Source organism: Gallinula chloropus (assembly GCF_964237585.1).
Source record: "Gallinula chloropus genome assembly, chromosome: 12".
Taxonomy (NCBI): domain Eukaryota; kingdom Metazoa; phylum Chordata; class Aves; order Gruiformes; family Rallidae; genus Gallinula; species Gallinula chloropus.
In genome coordinates, this window is record NC_140097.1 from 6,644,416 (window position 1) to 6,662,780 (window position 18,365).

Genomic DNA, 18,365 nt, shown 5'->3' on the forward strand with positions numbered 1-18,365 from the left:
CCTCGGCCAATGGCGGCGCGCGCGGGCCCGCCGGAGGACGCCCGCCAACCAATGGGCGGGCGCGCAGGGGGCGGCGCGGCTACATGTTGCGGTGTCGCCAACGTGGGTCCGCGGCGAGCGGCGCTCGGGCCGGGCGGGGAGCGCTGGGGCCGGGCTGGGTCGGGCCGGCAGCGGAGAAGCGGCAGCGGCGCGGCCGTCGCGGCGGCCTTCAGCCTCGGGGGAGCGCGCCAAGGAGGGGGAGCTCCGGCGGCCGCTGGGCCGGAGCCGTGCGGAGCGGAGGAGGAGGAGGAAGCGCTTCCCGCGGCGGGGACGCGGACCCGACCCGCCCGGCGGTGCTCGTCTGCCCGCCCGCCGGCGGGTGGATGCCGGTGCCGTGACCGCCCCGCGGGGCCGCGCCGCCGGCGGCCGAGCGATGCTGCGGGCTGCGGAAGGGCGCTGAGCTTTCCCGGGGGCCCGCGGCGTTACCGCTGCGCTCCGCGCCGGGGCCGCTCCTGCCGCCGCCGCCTCCTCCTCCCGCCTCGGACCTTCTCCGGTGCCGGATACAAAATGGCGGTGCCGTCACGGGCGGGCGGCGGGGCGGCGGCGCTGCTGCTGCTGGGGCTGCTGGGCTCGGCCGTCGCCGGCTGCCCCGCCGGCTGCGCCTGCGGCGGGGAGCTGCTGAACTGCGGCGGGCTGGCGCTGCCCGCCGTGCCCCAGGACCTGCCCCTCTGGCCGCGGCACGTGTGAGTACCGGGCGGGGGCTCCAGCCGCGCCTGGGAGGGGGCGCGTAGCGGCCGGGGGCCGCGGGAAGAGGCCGGGGGCGAGACGGGGGGTTCGGGCAGCGCCGCTTCGGCGGGGACTGGGCGCACCGGGGGCTCGCAAAGTCGGGGAGAGCAGCCGAAGAGGGAAGCGCCTGAAACCCAGGGTTGCCTTGTCCGCTCTGAGGCGGTGACCGCCGGCGCGCTGAGCCGCGCCGTGTGAAACTTTCCTCGCGGTCCGGTGTCCCCTCTGACCCCTCCACCCCCCGAGACGGGCATGGAGGCGGCGGGGGACAGGGGCTCGGGGCTCTCTGGCCGCCCGCTCCCTCGCCGGGCTGGCTCGCTCCCTCTTCTCCCCTTCTCCTTCCTCGCACGGGTGTCCCGCGGGGACCTGGTGTGGGTTCGCCCTGTAACGATGGGACCTGCTGGAGGTAACGGGCAGCTCTCGCTCCACACCCCTTGTTAGGACATCCAGCCCGGCCCGCTTCGCCGAACCGGGGGCCCTGCCCAGCGTCGCACCCGGCTGCCCAAATATGGACCCCGGCGCTGGGCCGCGCTCTCCGGGTTGGGGCTGGAGCTGCCAGCCGCCGAGGTGCGACAGCCGGCGGGCCCGGCTTGGAACGGGGTGCTCCGAGGAGAGGCAGGTGGGGTGAGCCGAGCCGAGCGGCGTGGCTGGCAGCTCTTCCCTCGGTTCCCTTGTCCGTCCGTCCATCAGAATCATCCACCTGCGCTGTGTCGTGTGTCCTGGACGGCAGCAGAGCTCGCAGCCTGGCGCTCAGCAGGGCGCTGTGCCCCCCTTCCCTTCCCTCCCCCGGGGGTGTGTAGGTGCTCAGGTACATACCCAAGCGCAGGGCAGCGTGAGCTCAGTGCCCCATGGAGTGCAGCGGGTCCGCGCCGGTTGTGTAACCCGCAGATGCTGCTGCTGTCCTGACCCGTGAGATCCGAAATGTAACATCGGACACAGGGAGTACAGGGGATTTTTTGGGGAGGGGGTTGGCTATGCCCAGCTTTGACAGCTCAAGTCGTTTGCCGGTGCAGGAGGACTGTTTGTGTGCGCCTATAAACTTGTAGCAGGAGTGTCCTCTGCTCTCTGCTCACCTTGGGGAGAAAGGGATCTGGAGAGGGGAGGGAGGAGAAGTGCCTGGGAGCTGCTGTTCCTGGGCCTTTCAGCTGTTTGAACAGATTTATAGATTATTGAATCTATAAAACCCCTGGCTGTAATAGATCCTCCTGAGCTCTGCCAGCAGAGAGAACGGTCACTGAAGTTTTGCTGGAGATCATCCAGCTCCTTATTAAGAGGGATTATTAGAGGTTTGTCAGGTTCTCTTGGTATTACTCGCTTTTGGCTGCAGAAATGCCTTGTTTTATGTGAAATTGTCAGGTGTTGTGCTGAGGAATGTGTGGCCTCTCTGTTAAACCCCTGACTCATCCCGTTCACCTGTTGCTGGGTGCTCAGAAGGATCTTTCCTCCAGCCTTGGGCACCTTTCAGAGCAAGTTTTTAGCCTTCTCAGCGTAATTCCAGCATCCCCACGTGCCTCTTAAAATAGGACAGTGTATCTCCCTTCATTCACGCAGGGCAGTGCATTGATAGCCCAGCCTGAACGAATTTATTGTTATGGGTTTTTTTTGGGGGGGGGAGATGCTGATACCCAGGAGTATCTTGTTCAGAAGGAACAGTTTTTGGAGTGTTTGGAGTTCAGTTTAAATTTTATTGGTGCAGTAATAGCATGTATAAATCTACTGCTGAGGACCCGGGGGCTGTCGATCCTTTAACCAGTTAGAAGATGGTTTGTCTTTCTGTAAATTCTCAGCTAACGAAACACTGGCTGAAGTGGGAGTCAGCGATGCCTTTTGTATCTGGCAGTGCAGAATCAAAGGTATTTTTGTTTACTGTAACTAAAAAACCCCAAACATTCAAGCTATTGCAAATATTTTTGCTGTTAAAGTAACATTGTTGCTGTTCACTAGAAGTAAATCATATTATTTCCCTAAGGTGAAACAACAGGCAAAGCTGAAGAACTTCTCTTGCTTGGTAGGATCTTAAATGCTAACTTTTGGGGCAGAGGACTAACTTTTTTCGTTGTTTAATGTCCTCTTATAGAAGCACTGCGTGCTGGAAGAGATTTCTCCATGCAGCTATCTCCCCGGCTTTCCGCCTGAGGCTTTTTTACATGCCCTTTTAAAGAAGCAGAAGGCAAACGTGGAGGTTTGCAGCAGCCCCGGCCTGATGTAGGAGCTCAGTCCGAGGGTGCTGGGTCCCCGCAGTAAACCAGGGGGAGATGGGCGCTGTCGGAGCCGCGCATCCCTCATCCCCATCACTTCTGGGCAGGACGGGTCTCCCACCCGAGCTGTCCGCTCCCCCCGGGCGGTACGCTTGGGCACGGTGGGGTCGTTGAAAGGAGGCGAGATAAACCCTGTTCTCAGCGACTCGTGCTGGCAGTGCTTTAACTCCCTTAAAGTGCCACTGCCAAGCCCCCTCCTTCGCAGGTTATCTCTTGCTCCTAAGGAGCGCCGCACGGCTGGAGCAGCCCCGGGAGTCGGTTTTCCTTGCGCTGGAGATAAAGCTGTTGTTTGTAGGGCTGGAGATGCGGCTCCGCACGCTGGGGAGGCTTCTGGGACGGGCTTAATCGCCTGTGTATTTTGTCAATAGGGCTATCAGTACCGAGGAAAAGCGTGGGGATCTTCTGAGACTATTGTTGGCAGTAGAGCTCGGGGTTGTCATTTTTGTCCCCAGCTTTCAGAAGGGATCCCTGACAGGCAGGGGGGCTGGTGCGCTGCAGTTGCTCACAGTTAATGCAGCGTGGCACAGATGTGTGTGTTGGGCTGGGGTTTTAGTTCTTAAAAGCAACAGGCAGCTCGATATTGTGTGCCAGATCCGTAAGCATGTGGGACTCGCTGGCTGAGCAGCCCTGCACAGGGCACGTTGCAGCGCTGGCATAACCTGCACTGTCCTTACAGGAGCCGCAGCACCCAGTCACTGAGCTCTGCAGCTGTGAAACCTCCCTGGGGGACACACCAGGGAATCCAGCCCTGCTGTGTAGAATTCCTTTGCAGTGTCGAACTTTAGAGCTGCTGGAGATGCTTCATGCCTTTTGGTGTGTTGGTCTGAAGTTTGGTTTTATGTTAGGGTGTGATATATGGCATAAACTTTAAGGCCAAGCTGAAGTACAAAATGCTTTATGCCCAGAAAAAGGAGGTGCGGGGCTCCAGTACTGTTGGCAACATGGCACATTCCCTGTGTCCTCTGTTTCTATGTATCTATGCATCTTAATTTTGAGGAGTGGTAGAAGAGACTTGGTCTAGTTATCATGTATGAGAGGGGTTTTTAATATTCTTTAATATAATTTGGGAACAAATTTTAATGCTGAGGTGGCTCTAGAGCTGTGGGAGTGCAGTTGGAGAGCTAATTCATTGCTGGTATGGTCTGAACGAGTGAAAGGGGTTATTTTACATGGATGTCTTAAGTGGGCTTTTTTGACCCAGATAACATAGGGATGCTATTGGGATACTGGGTATCTGTGTCCAGACCCTTCTGCTGCTGTGTGTGCTTGGTGTGTCTGGGAACAAGGCAGAGTCCTCAATGGTGCCCAGGAGAGCTGGGCTAAGAGCTGCTCCTAGCTTCCCTGGGGAACCTCTGGGCTCTGGCTATATGGGGAAGCTGCCCTGAGGCACCAGCTGTGGGCATGTTGGCTATTTGTGTGGTGCTGCTGCTCTCTGGAGAGACCTGGGCAAAGCATTTGGATGCTTTTGAGAGTCCTGTGGGTGCCTGTCAATGGTTTGAGGAAGTGCATTTGAGCTAGGAGTCCAGAGCAGACTCTTTGCTGTGCTCAAGTACGCACGAAGGTTTTGTTGGAGGCAGTGAAACTGAGGTTGGGGCTCAAAATTACCCATTAACTTAGATTTCTTGCTAAAGTGGGGCTTTCATGTGCCAGGTCTTGTTACCCTGTGCTCATGTGTTAGGGGAGCTGCTTGGTTTACTTGGCAGAGCAGGGCTTTGCAGGAGACACTGTGCCAGTGTGCCTGGTGCTGTCCGGACACGGGCATGGTCTCTCTGGGGCTCTGGAGTGCTCCTCTGCAGATGCTGAAAGGGGTGTGTGTGTGTGGGGAAAACTCTCCTGCTGACAGCCCTGGGAGTGGGGAGTGCTGCTGGCAGTTCCTCCCCTGCATGTCCCACTTCCAGCCCTGCTGAAATAATGGAACAAAGATTAAGTAATCGTCACCTTGGGCTTGTGGCGCCTGGCCCTGTGCAGCTGCAGAACCCGCACTGTGTGCCGGCTGCCTGGGGGGCTGCTGGGCTTGGAAGTACAGTTGGGAGAGGGGAATGTGGATCTGTGCAGGTGGCTGGTCCTCCCCCTTCCCTCCTCCCGGGGAAAGGGAGTGGAAACCTGGAGAAATTCTGCTAAGGCAGCAGTTCCCTCCTGGGTGGTGGTCTGGGGGGGGAAGGCTTCCTGCTCAAGTGGGACAGTGCTTGGGAGCTGGTAGGGCTTGTGAAAGAAATTGTGATCAGCTTGGTGTGACATGATTGGGTTTGGTGCTTCCTGGAGCATCCTCAGGAGCGTGGTCTTGCTGGGGGAAAGGTATCTAGCCCCTGGGCTGTGGGATAATAGCCCTGTAAACTTGAGCTTGGTCCAGGTGAGGTCACAGCAGAGCCTCTGCTGGCAAAGCAGTGCCTCTCTGTCCTGCTGCTTGTGCACAAATAAATATGTGCTTGCAAATAAATCCCCCCCTTCCTGTGAACACGTGTCGGTGGATTTGCTGACCCACCCTCAGGATGCCCTGGTATTTATTGGTGCTTGCTGGAGAACAGCAGTTAACAGCAAGCCCTTTGCAATTGCTGTCTGATCTTCTCATCTTAATCCCTGAGCCACAGCTGGGGCAGAAATAATCTCCATCAGACTGTGATGCACGTTGAGTTTCATGATGAAACCTCAACGAGATAAAAATATCCCTCAAGCCTTTCTGGCTCTTGCAGAAGCCCCTGGCTGCAGGTGGAAAGCTGTAGGATCCCCCCACCCACCTCAACCTCTTCTGCATATTCCCCTCTTCTTTTGAGAAACTTCATGGCGTTTAGTCACTTTGAGGCTTTTTTTTTCCTCTGCGGTGACTGCAATTTGAAACGCAGGGGTCCCTTACAAAAGGAGTAAGTGCTCAATGGGCTGTGTTAATATTCAGTGCCGTTTACAATGGGTGTAGTTTGAAAAGGGGAGAATGGATGGTCTGGGAGCCGGGGGAGGAGGAGCTGCCGTGAGGGAAAATTCCCAGGGATGGGAAACCAGCATCTCAGTGGGCAGCTGAAAAAGCAAACACACCATCGATTGTTCTCTAGGAAAATCGACCATTATTATGGGTTAGATACAGCTTAATATTTTTTCTTCGCTCTGCAGCCGAGGGATGTCAGGTTTGGGGGTGGCTGAGCCTTGCAGGCATTCCTGCTTGGAGTTGAAGGTATGAAGGAGAAAATGGGAGGCTTATTGCCTTCTCCCCTTGTTTGCTGGCATCAAGAGGCAGAAAGCTGCTATGTTTGGGAGCTCAAATGCTTCAACAAAGCGTTTCAGATACTTAAATGCTTCCTTGAGCATAGGTGAGATTTCACTTCCTTGCTTAAAGTTAAGCTGGTGCTGGAGTCTTGCTCTGATGGGGATTTATGCAGATGCAGAAGTGTTTTGCTGAGCTGGAGCTTTAGGCTGTGTGAGCCCCACTTGATGCAGGGAGGTCTCAGTGTGCTGGAAGGATGCTCTCCAGTCAAGACGGCCTCCTGCTGAAGCACACCCCCTCCCCAAGTGCTGGAGCTGTGTGCTGGGTTCATCTGTGCCTGTGCAGCTCCCACCACCTCTGCAGGGCAGCCAGGGATGGCCCTAGCCATGCCCAGGCAATGCCTGCCTCGGGTTTCTTTGATCTCTTGAAGAGGGGTTAACGTTTTATCTAGAAATCTGGGGTGGTTTCAAAACCTGCTGATGGCTATCACTTCTTGGTAGCCAGCCCTGATGAAAACTTGTGTATTGTCCCTGACTTGTGTGTCAAGTGCACCCAGGAACTCAATTAGGGCTGTAGGGCTTTTAATTGATCTTGTTGGCTGCCCCATGAGGCACCTGGCATCCAGTTAGCTCAGCTCATCAGCTTTTAACGTAATCATTTTGTGCTGCTAACCTAATCACCACGTGTGACTCCCTTGTTTTGCAATGTGTGGCTGGCTGGGGTCATGTGGGTGAATGGAACAGAGATAATTCAGGCTGATCTTGCTGGGAAGAGCCATCTGCAGAACATCCAGGCTCCGGGTTCATCAGCTCTGGGTTCCCATCCAGGGCTGGGTGGGAATTTACACCTCATTCAGGGCAAAGGGAGTGATTTAGCATAGTACAGCTTTGAGTAGCAGTGAATAAATATAGCCCCTTGTCTGGGTAGTCCTGTGGTGCAAGCCTGGGAGGTCCCTTGCTGGTTTTCAGTGGCAGAGGAGGGAAGGAGCAGAGCATGAGGCTGCAGGAAGAAACTGGGGTGAACAACCCATCTTTCTTCCTGCTATGTCCAGCTATTAACTGATGTGCTAAGAAGTAGGTTTTTTTCCCTGCTGTGTGTGAGGGCCCGAGTCGAGGACCAGGAGCCATTGTGCTAGCACAGAACACGAAATCCGTGGTATTATTGTAGCTGAGTCATCCATTAATAGTTAACCAAGTCCTGCACTGCAGCCCGGGTCCTGCAGCCCCAGCCTCTTAGCAGGACCACAACACATGTAATATGTTGTGCTACCCTCATTATCCTTTCAGCATGCTGCCTCTCAACCCACAGCTATATAATTTTGGCAGAGTCCAGAAGCAGGACCTGTTATTTTGGGGGCACCTCTTGAGACCTGGTGATGTGTTGCATCCCATTCCAGGAGCATGGTTCACTCCTGAGCAGTTGCATTTTTGGTTTGAGTAAGAACTGAAGGACCCATCTACCTAGAATATGTTAACCCTAGCCACGCTGGGTGGGCTGGCAGGGTGGTTGGCTCTTTGCACTTCTGGCAGAGCTGTAGCTTGCTGCAGTGGTTTTGTGTGGATTTCAGCAGGAGGAGCCTCAGAGGCCCTTTGCATTGAACAGCTCTACACAGAACTGCAGGTTAACAAGGTGTCTAGTCCAGTGTCAGGCACAAATTGCATTTAAAAGTGTGATAGCTGCCTAAAGCTTTTGTCTGGAGCAGAAGTTTTGTGTGCAGGGGGTTGTAATTTGGGGGTGGGGTGTATAAACAGTCTTGATGTTGCTCATAATGAGGTTGTAGCTTACGTGAATTTTCCTTTGGTGTCCATTTTTATGGACCCCTGGGGCCATTTCAGTAACTTTGGGATTCTGCAGAGGTGCAACTTAAATGCAAATCCTGCAGCCTGTGTAGGGGAGTAGGGGCTGGTTACCACAGGTCTTACCCTTTTGTTGAAGACACCTGGTTTGTTTAGATGAATCCTTTCTGATTAGAAAACATCCATTGAGCTCAGGGGAAACATTGGCTGTGAAATCTTTCCCTAGACCACCTCTTCCAGTTGTCAGATTAGTGCTCAGCACGAGCTCTGGGGTGCAAGGAGGAAGGGAGAGCGGGGCTGTGCTGCTTCCCCACATGAATACCTCCTCACTACCGATGTGTCTCTCTGGTTGCTTGAAGCCTGTGTTGGAATGGGCACCTGCCAGGATGGGACCCTGTGCTGTGAGTGTTCCTCTGCCCCAGAGTTCAGCCCCAGCAGCTAATGATCCCCTCTCCAAACACTGCCCTGCAAGTTCCAAGCACTTTGCCTAGCCGGTGTAGACTGGGCTGGTTTATAACTGCACTTAAAGTCTGTTTTAGCCTGCTGAGTGCCAATGTAAACACAGGTTTTCCATGTTATCTATCATCTAGAAAACACTTCTGGAAAGTGACTGCTGGGCAGTGGGCTGGTGCTCAGTGTGTGGCAGCGCTCGCCTGGTGCTGTTGGATCACTGGCAGGGATGGGTGCTGGGCTGGAAGGTGTTGAACTGGGTGTGCTGTGGGCTTGATGGGAGATAGTAAAACCTGCTGCCTCCATCTGACTGGGTGTTGTGTTTAAGGATGTGGTGCAGGAGGTGCCCCAGGTGTGTAGGTGCCTCATTGGTGGGGCTTGCTGTGGGTGATGTCCCCATAGGGGTGGTGTGAGATTGTGTGGATGGGAGAGCTGCTGGTCTATGTATCATGGGTAATAAAACAGCTATCATAGGAGACAGCTTGGCTGGGGGCCCTGTGAAAAACTGCCCCTAAATGTGTTCCAGTTGTCCAAACAGTGGTGCCTCTCCTTCCTCCAGTGCCTGGGGAGCAGCCTTTGCTTGCTTTGCTGCAACTCACTGCCAGCAGTGCTTAGCCAGCTGTGGTCCACCCAGGTTTGAGAGCTGTGAAAAGGCACCAGTAGCTTTTTTTTTAGCATAGACCCTAAAAAAAAAAGGGGTCTGAGCAGCATGGGCTGTTCCTGCAGCAGCCTGGCATGTAAGCAGGCAACTTGGTGCTTCCCCAGCACGAGCCAGGTCGCTTGAGCTTGAAGGTATATGGAGTCTTTCAGGGTTATCCCCTTCCTCATTGGCCTTTGCAGTCTGAAGGAGGTGTGGGGAGTGGAGAGTATGGTGGGGATGCTGGTATGCCCAGTGTCAGCAGTGGCCTCTGTCACTTGCAAAGGGTGAGGAGGAATCTATGATTTTGGTGGCACCTGGGCTGGTGCTTGTGGCCTGACCATGCTGGTGAGCCAGGAGAGCGTGCCCAGCTCTGCTTGTCCATGTATCTCACTGTAAACCTTTGACTCCTGAACCAAGGGGTAGCTACAGCCACACTTGTATTTCATTTGCTTTGGCAAAATGGGGAGGCTTCTCCTGTTCTGGGAGATTTAATGATGTCTTTATGATGTCTGATTTTGAAAGGTGTCATAATACTTTCCACCTTCCCTTTGCTAAGCATATTTTGTTCTGTTCCTATGTGTTAGTCCATAAACAACTCTGTTCCTTCTCTTTCATCTTTAAGCATGCTTGGCTTTCAAATGCATTTAGATTTCTGAAGTGGGGCACATGTGCTTCATTAAACCAGTAAATAAAGATAGCATGTATTTTTAGACCTCTGATTTGGAAGCCTTTGAGAGTTGTGCTGCCTTTATCACTTCACAGGGTTTTAACCCCCTTGTGTACCTTCCTTACCACTTCCCAACCTTTATTATTGAGATGATTGCCATCTAGAAGCAGTTGAGATTGACAAACTTAAGGGGTTTGGATGACTCTGTCCATAAAAGCACATGATTGAACTTCTCCTGCTATAATAGATTAGAGGAGAGTTTAGTGACGATAATAAAACAGTGCCTAGGCAGAGTCCACCTCTGCTGTGTGTGGGAGAAGTCTTATGCTTTGGGATGTCTGCAGAGCTGAGGCCTCACCTCTGATTTCTAATCTCCTTTGAGTGGTGTCACTTGTTTTGTTGCCTGTTGAAGGAGCCAGGACCCTGCCTCTCCAGCCCCCAGGGACATGTGTGGGACTTGCTTCAGCCCCTGCAGTTCTAGTAAGTGTCTGTTCATCTCCCTGTCCAGCTCCCCAGTGAAGCTGCTTGGCTGTTGACTTCTAGGTGAGCTGAGTCCCTTCCAGGAGCTCCAGTTTCATTCTTACTGACCTTACCAGCAGATGTGGACTGGACTTTGAGTTAATTTCTTTGAACAGAAAGTCATACAGAGCTAACAGGATGTGTTTGCTTTATACTTAAACAGCAGTTGGGCTTACTTCTCCCTGCTTTAACCACCTGAGGCAGGTACTGCTTTTTACCCAGGTTTCCTGAGAAAAGAGGCTATGTAATGGTTACAAGTGTCTCTTCTCCCCCAGAGCTTTTGATGCTGTTGGCCAACTTCAGTTTGAGGTGAGACCTCTCAGCTGAAATGCTTACCTGCCCCACAGGCAGCAGGCTGGGGAGGGTGGCTGTGCCAGTATCCCCACTGAGGGACTGGGAGCAGTGTGAGGTTATCCTGTAAGAGACATCAAAGAATACATGTATGGGAGTGGTGTCACTAAACCATCACTGCAGGAGCAGCAGATGGTGGAGACATGTCTGAGTGCTGTGCTTACCTCTGCTGGGAGATTGGAGAAGGGGGCTCAGACTCTTGCTGAGGTGAGGTAGTGCTGGCTTTAGCTGATACCTGTAGGTAGGAGTGGAGTGCTGGGGTACCCCATTCCTCCTTCCTGTGAGCAAGGGATGCTGTGTGGGGGCAGCACCCAAATCCTGGCCTCTTCTGCACATAAGGCAGTGGCACCTGTGGAGTTGGGCAGTGTCTCAGCAAATCCTTATGACTGCTGTGGCCACAGCTGGGCATACTTTTTGGTGACTTGCTGCTCCCCTGTTGGAGTTGAGGGGGTGATGCCTTCATGGCCTGATATGTGCAGCCACTGCAGGTGGGAAGCTGTGGTCCGGGGTGTCTGCATCACCCTGTGGCAAGGCAGGGACAGCTGCCTGAGACTCCTGCCTGCTTATGGGGTCTGGGCTTTACAGCAAGTGTGGGCAGAGCCACACAGCTGGGCAGCATCCTTGGGAGATACCAAATCACAGGCCAAGCTCTTTACTACAGTGTTTCTATCTCATGGTTCTTAGCACTTGTTTCAAGTGCTACCACTTTGTGGTCTGACTAAGGAGAGCCTGACGAGCTGTCCTTTCAGCTGCCAGGGACACTTGGACAGTGCTGCATCCCTCTCTGCATCTCCAGGCTTGCTCCAGCTCCCAGGCTTTCCTTCTATTCCAGTCACATGAGCTTTTTCTGGTATCTTCCTCCTGTGCCCCTCTGCCCACGCTGTCTGCAGGTGATGGTCCCTTTGGGCAGCAGCTGCTGTGATGAGCTGGTGGTGTGTGCAGGCTGCCCAGGGCTCTGGTTGCTGCTGATCACTTTGTTTGCTTCACCCTCCAGCTGCAAATACTTGAGCCAGCTCAAAGGCGAGGCTGTGAGCACTCTGTGTGTGAGTTGTAGTGCTGGTGTGAGGCTTGCTGGGAACAGGCTGTGTGTGATTAAGCTGTTCAGGCCTGTTGTGTGTTTTTTTTAAAAGTCAAAACAACACAAATGCACCTTTTTTGGGGGGGAGGAGGAGGCAGCTGAACTCTTTCGGGTCTTTGTGCTAACTAATGTTGCTCTGTTTGAGGGGCATGGCTAAAAGAGGAGGAATTCAGTGCAGATTTATGGGCCTGTACGTTTGGAAACAAAATTGGGAAGTTCCCAGTCCAACAATCTCCAATTGCTTCCTCTATGGTTTCCTGAGTAGTTCTGACTGCCCATTACAGAGCTGACTGCCAAGCTGTTGCAGATGCATCATCCCTCCAAACTCCCCGTGGCCCACCATCTCCTCTGGCTGCTCTGTCCCCTCCCCTTGGGCTCCCTGTACCTTTTGTGGTGGCAGGAGAACTTGTGACCCCCCCAGGAAAATGACTTGCTGCTGTGATAGTAACAGTGACAGCCCTTGTGGGACTGGGGTGGCATGGGGAGTAGATTGAACATGTGGTGTGATGTTTTGGGGCAGCTGTGATCTGCTGTAGCTGAAATGCCTTTGGATGGCTTTCCTGCCTTTCCAGTTTGAAATGCAGAATCCCTCTGTGCTTGTTTGGATGGTGTTGGAGCCACCTGGATGTGCTGGTCCTAGAGGAGTAGAGCCAGCCTCTCTCCTGGTGTCTCTGTGGCGTGGGGAAGAGGACTGAGTTTCCTGTGTAGGTCTGGGACCCCAGGAGCAGCGGTGGAGGGTGAGCTAGGAAGGAGCCCTCCAACACTTCAGCTGAGGCTTTGGTTGCTGGTGCCTTACCCTCTCTGAAGCCACCTCCATTGGCAGTCAGGAGGTCAGAGCATCCTTCCAGCCCTGTCTCAATGTCTGCTGGGACTCCAGGGGAGCAGGGCAAAACAAGTGACAAGCTGGTGCAGTGTGAGCTGGGCTGCAGTTCAGTTCCCACTGGCAGACTGCTGGCTTGAGCAGAGCTGTGTAGCCTGCAAATGCTCCTGTAATTAAAGCAGTGAAGATCCCTCTCACCCACCATAATCTGAGGAACATGAGGCTTCCTGGATGGGCTAAAGGTCTAGCTTTCTCAATTTTTGGTGAGTGCAGTGGGTATTTCCAGAGGACAGCTCAAGTATTGTCCTGGGAGTGATACAAGTGGAAGACCCAAGTGTCTACTTGCCCTTTGGTGCTTGCAGGTGGGGAAGCTATTGGGAAGTGGCTGGATCCTGTCTGGGGTGAAGACTCTCTGCCCAGAACTTTTTCACAGTGTGATCATCCCTGTGAAGGCCAACAAAACTTGGTCTGAAAGTCTGAGTTTGCTTATTCATTCCTAACTCCAGTCCTGCTCTGAGGAGAGCCCACGGAGGCCGCCAGCCTTGCTAAGCACACAGGCTGTCCTGGCACAGCCACGTTCCTGTGCTGGAAGGAAGTGTTTGGGGTGATTATTTGAATGCATCAGAAAACCCACACTTCCTTCAGAGTTTTGACTCTTGCATTTTTCTCCTCTTGGGCAGCCTTTAAAGCTTTCTGTAGCATTGAGGGGAACACGTTGGTTTCCCTTTGCCCACGTGTCAGCATTCTTGAACAAAGCAGCCTCAAGGTTTGTGGAGCAGATTCTTGAAATTCTGCAAATGTTTTGAGCCAGAAGAAGTTTCCAGAAACTGCCTGAGCTAACAAAAAAAAACTTGGTAGCACTTGGGGAAAAGAAAGCATTTTTATCCCTCTTTAAATGATCATCATTCCAATCAAAACCACCATCCCTGTTCTTGGGTGCTGCTGTGCTCCTCCACCTTGTTGCTGTTAAACCACAGCTGTGCTTAGTTGCACAAAGCAGATGAAGATGATGATAGGCATTTTCCAACTGAGGTTTGCCCTGCTCTTGCTCTGACTTTCCCTGTGATCCCAACAGTGTCATTTAAGGCTGTGCCTGAGGAGGGGTTAGATGATAAATGAAGATGGATGTGGGCAGCAGAGGAGTGAGGGTGTATGGCAGCTCGTGTACCTGCAAGCCTGATAAAGCCCCTGGGGGTGTTCTCAGCATGTCTGGGGTGACTTGGTCTTGTGGTCTTCAGCACCCCATAGTTTATATCCTGCAGCACACATGTGTTGCTGCCCTGGTCTGTTGTGGGTGCTCCAAATGTATGTTTGTGATGAGTTTTCTGTGGAAGAGCTCAGTGAGAGCTGCTGCTTTGCCCAGAACTGTGGAAGTGCTGCCTCTTCCCAGTGTGGTCCCAGTGATGCTCTGAATGGGGACCATCACTGCAAGCTTTGCTTAGGCTTTAGGCATTAGGTGTCTCTTCCCATGAGTGTTTTATTACAGGTGGGAGGATGAGTTGCTGGCAAGGGGATGTGGAGTGCTGCATCACTGAGGTAACTGCACAGAGGTGTTGGGAGGCTCCTGTGTTTGGGACCACTGACCCGTGTATCAGTCTCATTTCTGAAGGTCAGATCAGTAACCCTAATACAGGCCCATTGGTATTTTGAACCAAATGTGGGTTTTTTGGGTTTTAGTTTTTACTAAATGCATGTCTAGTGTGCTCAGACTATTGTAGGACTGGTTTTGGAGAGGAGGCTTGATTCAAACTGAAGTTGCAGATCAATTCCCTCTTTTGCCCTTCCCCCTTTTCCCATTGAAGAGAAGAACCACTTCAAAGGCTCAGATGTGTTGGTGCCAGATGCCATGCAGTTATTGTTAGAAGAATTTGAAATGTAATTGAAAACAACCCTTTGTTCAGCCCAGCCTATCTGGCTGTAGGCTTCCACTCGTGACTGAGATGGGTGCTCAGCCTCTTCTAGATCTAGTGTCTGCACTCTCATTGTAGCAGACAAATCATCCATGAATTCCCTGACATCTGGTAAATGTTTGCAGAATCTGGAAAGTGTATATTTTAAGGAGTTGTTTTACCTAGGAACCCATAGTGTTGTTCAAAAGTTACTGGCACGTTTGTGGAATTTCTTGCAGTAATAAAACACATCGGATTGGTCTTGGCAGGCTCATTGCAATAGGGAATCTCCCAAGTCCAGGTTCCTCTGCTTGGCAAGCACTGAGTTGTCCTGCTTCTAAGATTTGTCTTTTCTGTGGCATGTTGTTTGACATATCAAAAACATTTGTAAAAGCATGAATGGGAGAGATGTCGGCATTCATTTTTGTTTTACTTGGTGTGGAAGCACAGGCTGGAGTTGGAGGTGTATAATCCAGCTTGGTTAGTTCTTGTGGTGAAGTCATGAGGTTAGAGGCTTCTGGGGAGCCCGGCAGACTTAGTGCTTTGTGTGTAGTAGCCCTCCCTTGCCTGATGCTGAGCAGTTTGCAAATGTAATCTCATGGGGTGTGAAAACATGGTATGTGGTTGCAAGATGCACCATGTATTCTAGATTCCTGGTTTTTGTAGTTATTTTCCATATATGACTTGGAGTGCACCAGGTCTGGCTTCGACCAGGATTTGAACTGCTCCTATGCATGTTAACCTGGGATATTGCCCTGTGGCTTGGAGGCCAACCCACCTTCTTGTGTTCTGCAATGGCTTTGCATGACTGCACAGACATCACTTTATCTCATTTGCTGCAGGCACCTGGACTGGGCCCTCCTTGGTGCTGGAGTGATGTGAGAGTTCTGAAACCCATTAGTGCAAGGGAGAGCACAGTGGGGTGCAGGGAGCTGGTTCCCTTGTGGAGGTCACTCCTGAAGCCAAACCTGGAGAAATGGGTCCCTCTGAAATTTAACAGGTCCTTGAGCTGTGTGATGGCTGCTGAATTCAGGGTTTCTCTTCCTTTCAATCTGCTTCCCCTACCAAAAGCACTACCCTCATTGTATATGGCTGCCTGTCTGTTGTTTATTATCTCTGTTACACTGTGGTTAGTGCTCACACATGATACTTCTTGGGTTTCAGTACAGACTGAGGGGGTTGTCTGCCACTGGATCCAAAAAATGTAAACTATTTACAAATGAAAAATACTCTCTGGTCTTAAAGCACTGTGGCGTTCCCCTCTCCCTCCAGCATGTGCACATTTGGCTGATCTTGTGTAATCCCACTGATGTCAGTCCAGATCTTGAACAACTTATGGGATCGGGGCTGTCTGGAGAAATTTTGACGTGACCTTGTGCTCATGGAGGGGGGAGCACGAAGCAATAGTGATCAGAGTCATGGAAAAATGTTAGCTGGCTGTGTTGCATCCAGTGCAGATATGGGCCCAAACGCAGATAAACTGTTCTTCAGGGTTCAGGGATTCTTCATTTTGGTTTTCCAGTTGGGCTCATCTCCATCACAAGCAAGTTCTGAAAAGTTGGGACAGATTTATTAATCTGGCTTAAAGTGACCTGAAACAGCTAGAGTGCTTTTGCAATACTCATTACAAACTGTTTGTTCTCTGTCTACCAAGCATGAGCTTAGTTTTACATTGAACTAACAACCTATGTTTAGTCTCCCTGGGAAGAAAAGTAAGATAGGATTTAATAACCTATTAAGGGAGGCTGGGGTAAGCTCTCTGTGCCTGTTTGGGAAGCAGAGCAGGAGATGATGCTGGGTGGGCTGGGAGTGGGCAGGCTGGACCACAGCTGAAATGGTCAAGCCTAGGGGAAGGAGGAGACTGAAGTAAGTATGGAGTGTTTAATAGAGAGCTTGTTAGCAGCAGCTGATGGGCTGCTTTTGTAGAGAACACAGGGGTTTAAGCCAAGTGCTGTCCTGGTTGGGATGAGTGCTGTGACTGATGGCATTGGAGCATCCACGGACCTACATCTGCATCAATCTATTCAGCATTATTGTATTTCATTGAATCCCCAGCTTCTGCCCAAAGTTGGGAGACTAGGGGGTAGCTGAATAAAACAACTGGGACTTTTAGGGGGCTGTTTGTTCCCAGCATCCCAGCTAGAAATCACTCACATGGTAGTGGTGGAAGCCTTCACATCACCAGTGTGTGTAGGCAGCCTTTGCCGTGTCGCTGTGATCAGTCAGTCTGGAAACTGTGCAGAGCTTTCCCAGTGTAACTGGTGCATTCAGGAGTAAAGTGTAATGAGAATAAATGCGGTGTAGATGCCAAGTTTTTCTCTGGCCCCTGATTGCATTGATGGTGATAATCCCTTGTTCTGTAAAACCCAATTGGCAGGACTATAGGGGTTGGGCTTTTTAAACTGAGTATATAGGAGCACCTAAACACATTTGCACTTCTGTCCCCCCTGCAAGGCAGCGCTTGCTGGAAAAGGCTGTTACAGCCTAGCTGGGGCTGTGAAATGAAGCCTTTAATGTCCTGATTGCATATTAATGAACAGCCAAGCAGGCAGGAAAAGCAAAGAGTGAGAAAGCCAACAGTATCAGCGCGAACTTTGCACTCCGGAAAGTGCGAAGTGATGTCGGTGAAAAAGAGTTTATTGCACAAGTGGAAGGCTGCAGTGTGCTTGCCCAGATTGCTGTGCTAATAAGCAGAGGAAGAAAATTGGCTGGTGGAGCTCTGGTGGGTTCCCATTAACCCTTTCTGCACCCCTTGAAATGCTGCCTGCTCACGTGTGTTTTGGCAGTGTGGATGCTCGCTCCAGAGTGCTTGGCATGCTGTGGCTGGCGTATGAAGCTGTGATGTCTCTTGGAGCACATGGAGTTAGGCTCCACATCTGGTTTGTATCACCTTCAGTGGGTTTTATTGCAAGCTGTGGTGCAGAGCCTGCACCCTTCTTGCCTGGTTTTGTTCCCCAGCATTGGGCAAGTGAGAACTCAACCTGCCAGAATTACACAATTAGCTGGTACATGAGTTAATGTATTGGATACTGATAGTGGTGTGCCTTTCCTGGTACTTGGCAGAAATTGGATATCTTGGATCTTGTCTCCTCATCAGCCAAGTTTCCTAATCCTGAGCTTGTTACCAAGTCCCAGGGATGTGGTGGTGTTTTTTAAGGGCTCCCTGCCTACTTGGAAGGGGAGGCTGGTCCCTGCCAGCCTCCCGCTGTGGGCGAGTGCCTGTGGTGGCATGTCCCCACGGGGTGGTCGGGGATGGACCTGCAGTTGGGGGCTGGTGGTTTGTCAATCCTCTCGATTATGTCTTTCTGCTCCACAGCTCCCTCCAGGAATGTGCAGTATTTGGCGCGGGGGCTTGTCTGCTGCACACCCAGGGACTTTTCCAGCAGAACATTGGGAGTATTTAAAATGATCTAGCAAGTATTTTCCAATTTTTTTTTTTCTTCTTTAAATTGGCCCTGGGCCAACTTCTGCTTGTGTCTCATGCACGAAGTGGGTTTGAAAAATGTTGTTGTTTCTTCCTCTCCCCACATTTAAACATTTCGGGAATGTCAAGTCTTGTCAGCCTTGGCTTTGCTGGGAAAAAAACCAACAAAACCAAACCATGAGGAGCTTGGGGATGTGTTGTTTTTCGAATGTGATCTCAAAACCCTGAGGGAAGGTAGGGCAGGGAGGGGAAGAGCAGGTCGTTAACAAAAGCTTCCTTTATCCCCAGTGTTGCCCAGGCACTGCCATTAAATAGCAGCAGCCTCACACATTCACCCAACCTGATGTGGTTCTCCATTGTTTGGTTCCTCCCTCTATCTCATCCTCTCACTCTGCTGGTTCCCTGCTAGTGCCCTTGCAGTATTTTCTAAGGCTGATAATCCCCAAATTTGTAACACAAGGCTGTTTGGAAGTACAGACAGATGAAGAGAAGTCTGTCTTCACCAGGCTTTGCTGTTG

General features: G+C 52.0%; 1 protein-coding gene across 1 annotated transcript in view; it reads left to right on the plus strand.

The window, feature by feature from the left end:
* Nucleotides 1–432: 432 nt before the first annotated feature.
* The window catches only part of LRIG1 (leucine rich repeats and immunoglobulin like domains 1), a 90,656-nt gene continuing 72,723 nt past the window's right edge, over nt 433–18,365 (plus strand). The window contains exon 1 of the mRNA XM_084269697.1: nt 433–722. Within this exon, the coding sequence (XP_084125823.1) occupies nt 547–722 (176 nt within the window). The 5' untranslated portion in view covers nt 433–546. The remainder of the gene's footprint in view (nt 723–18,365) is intronic.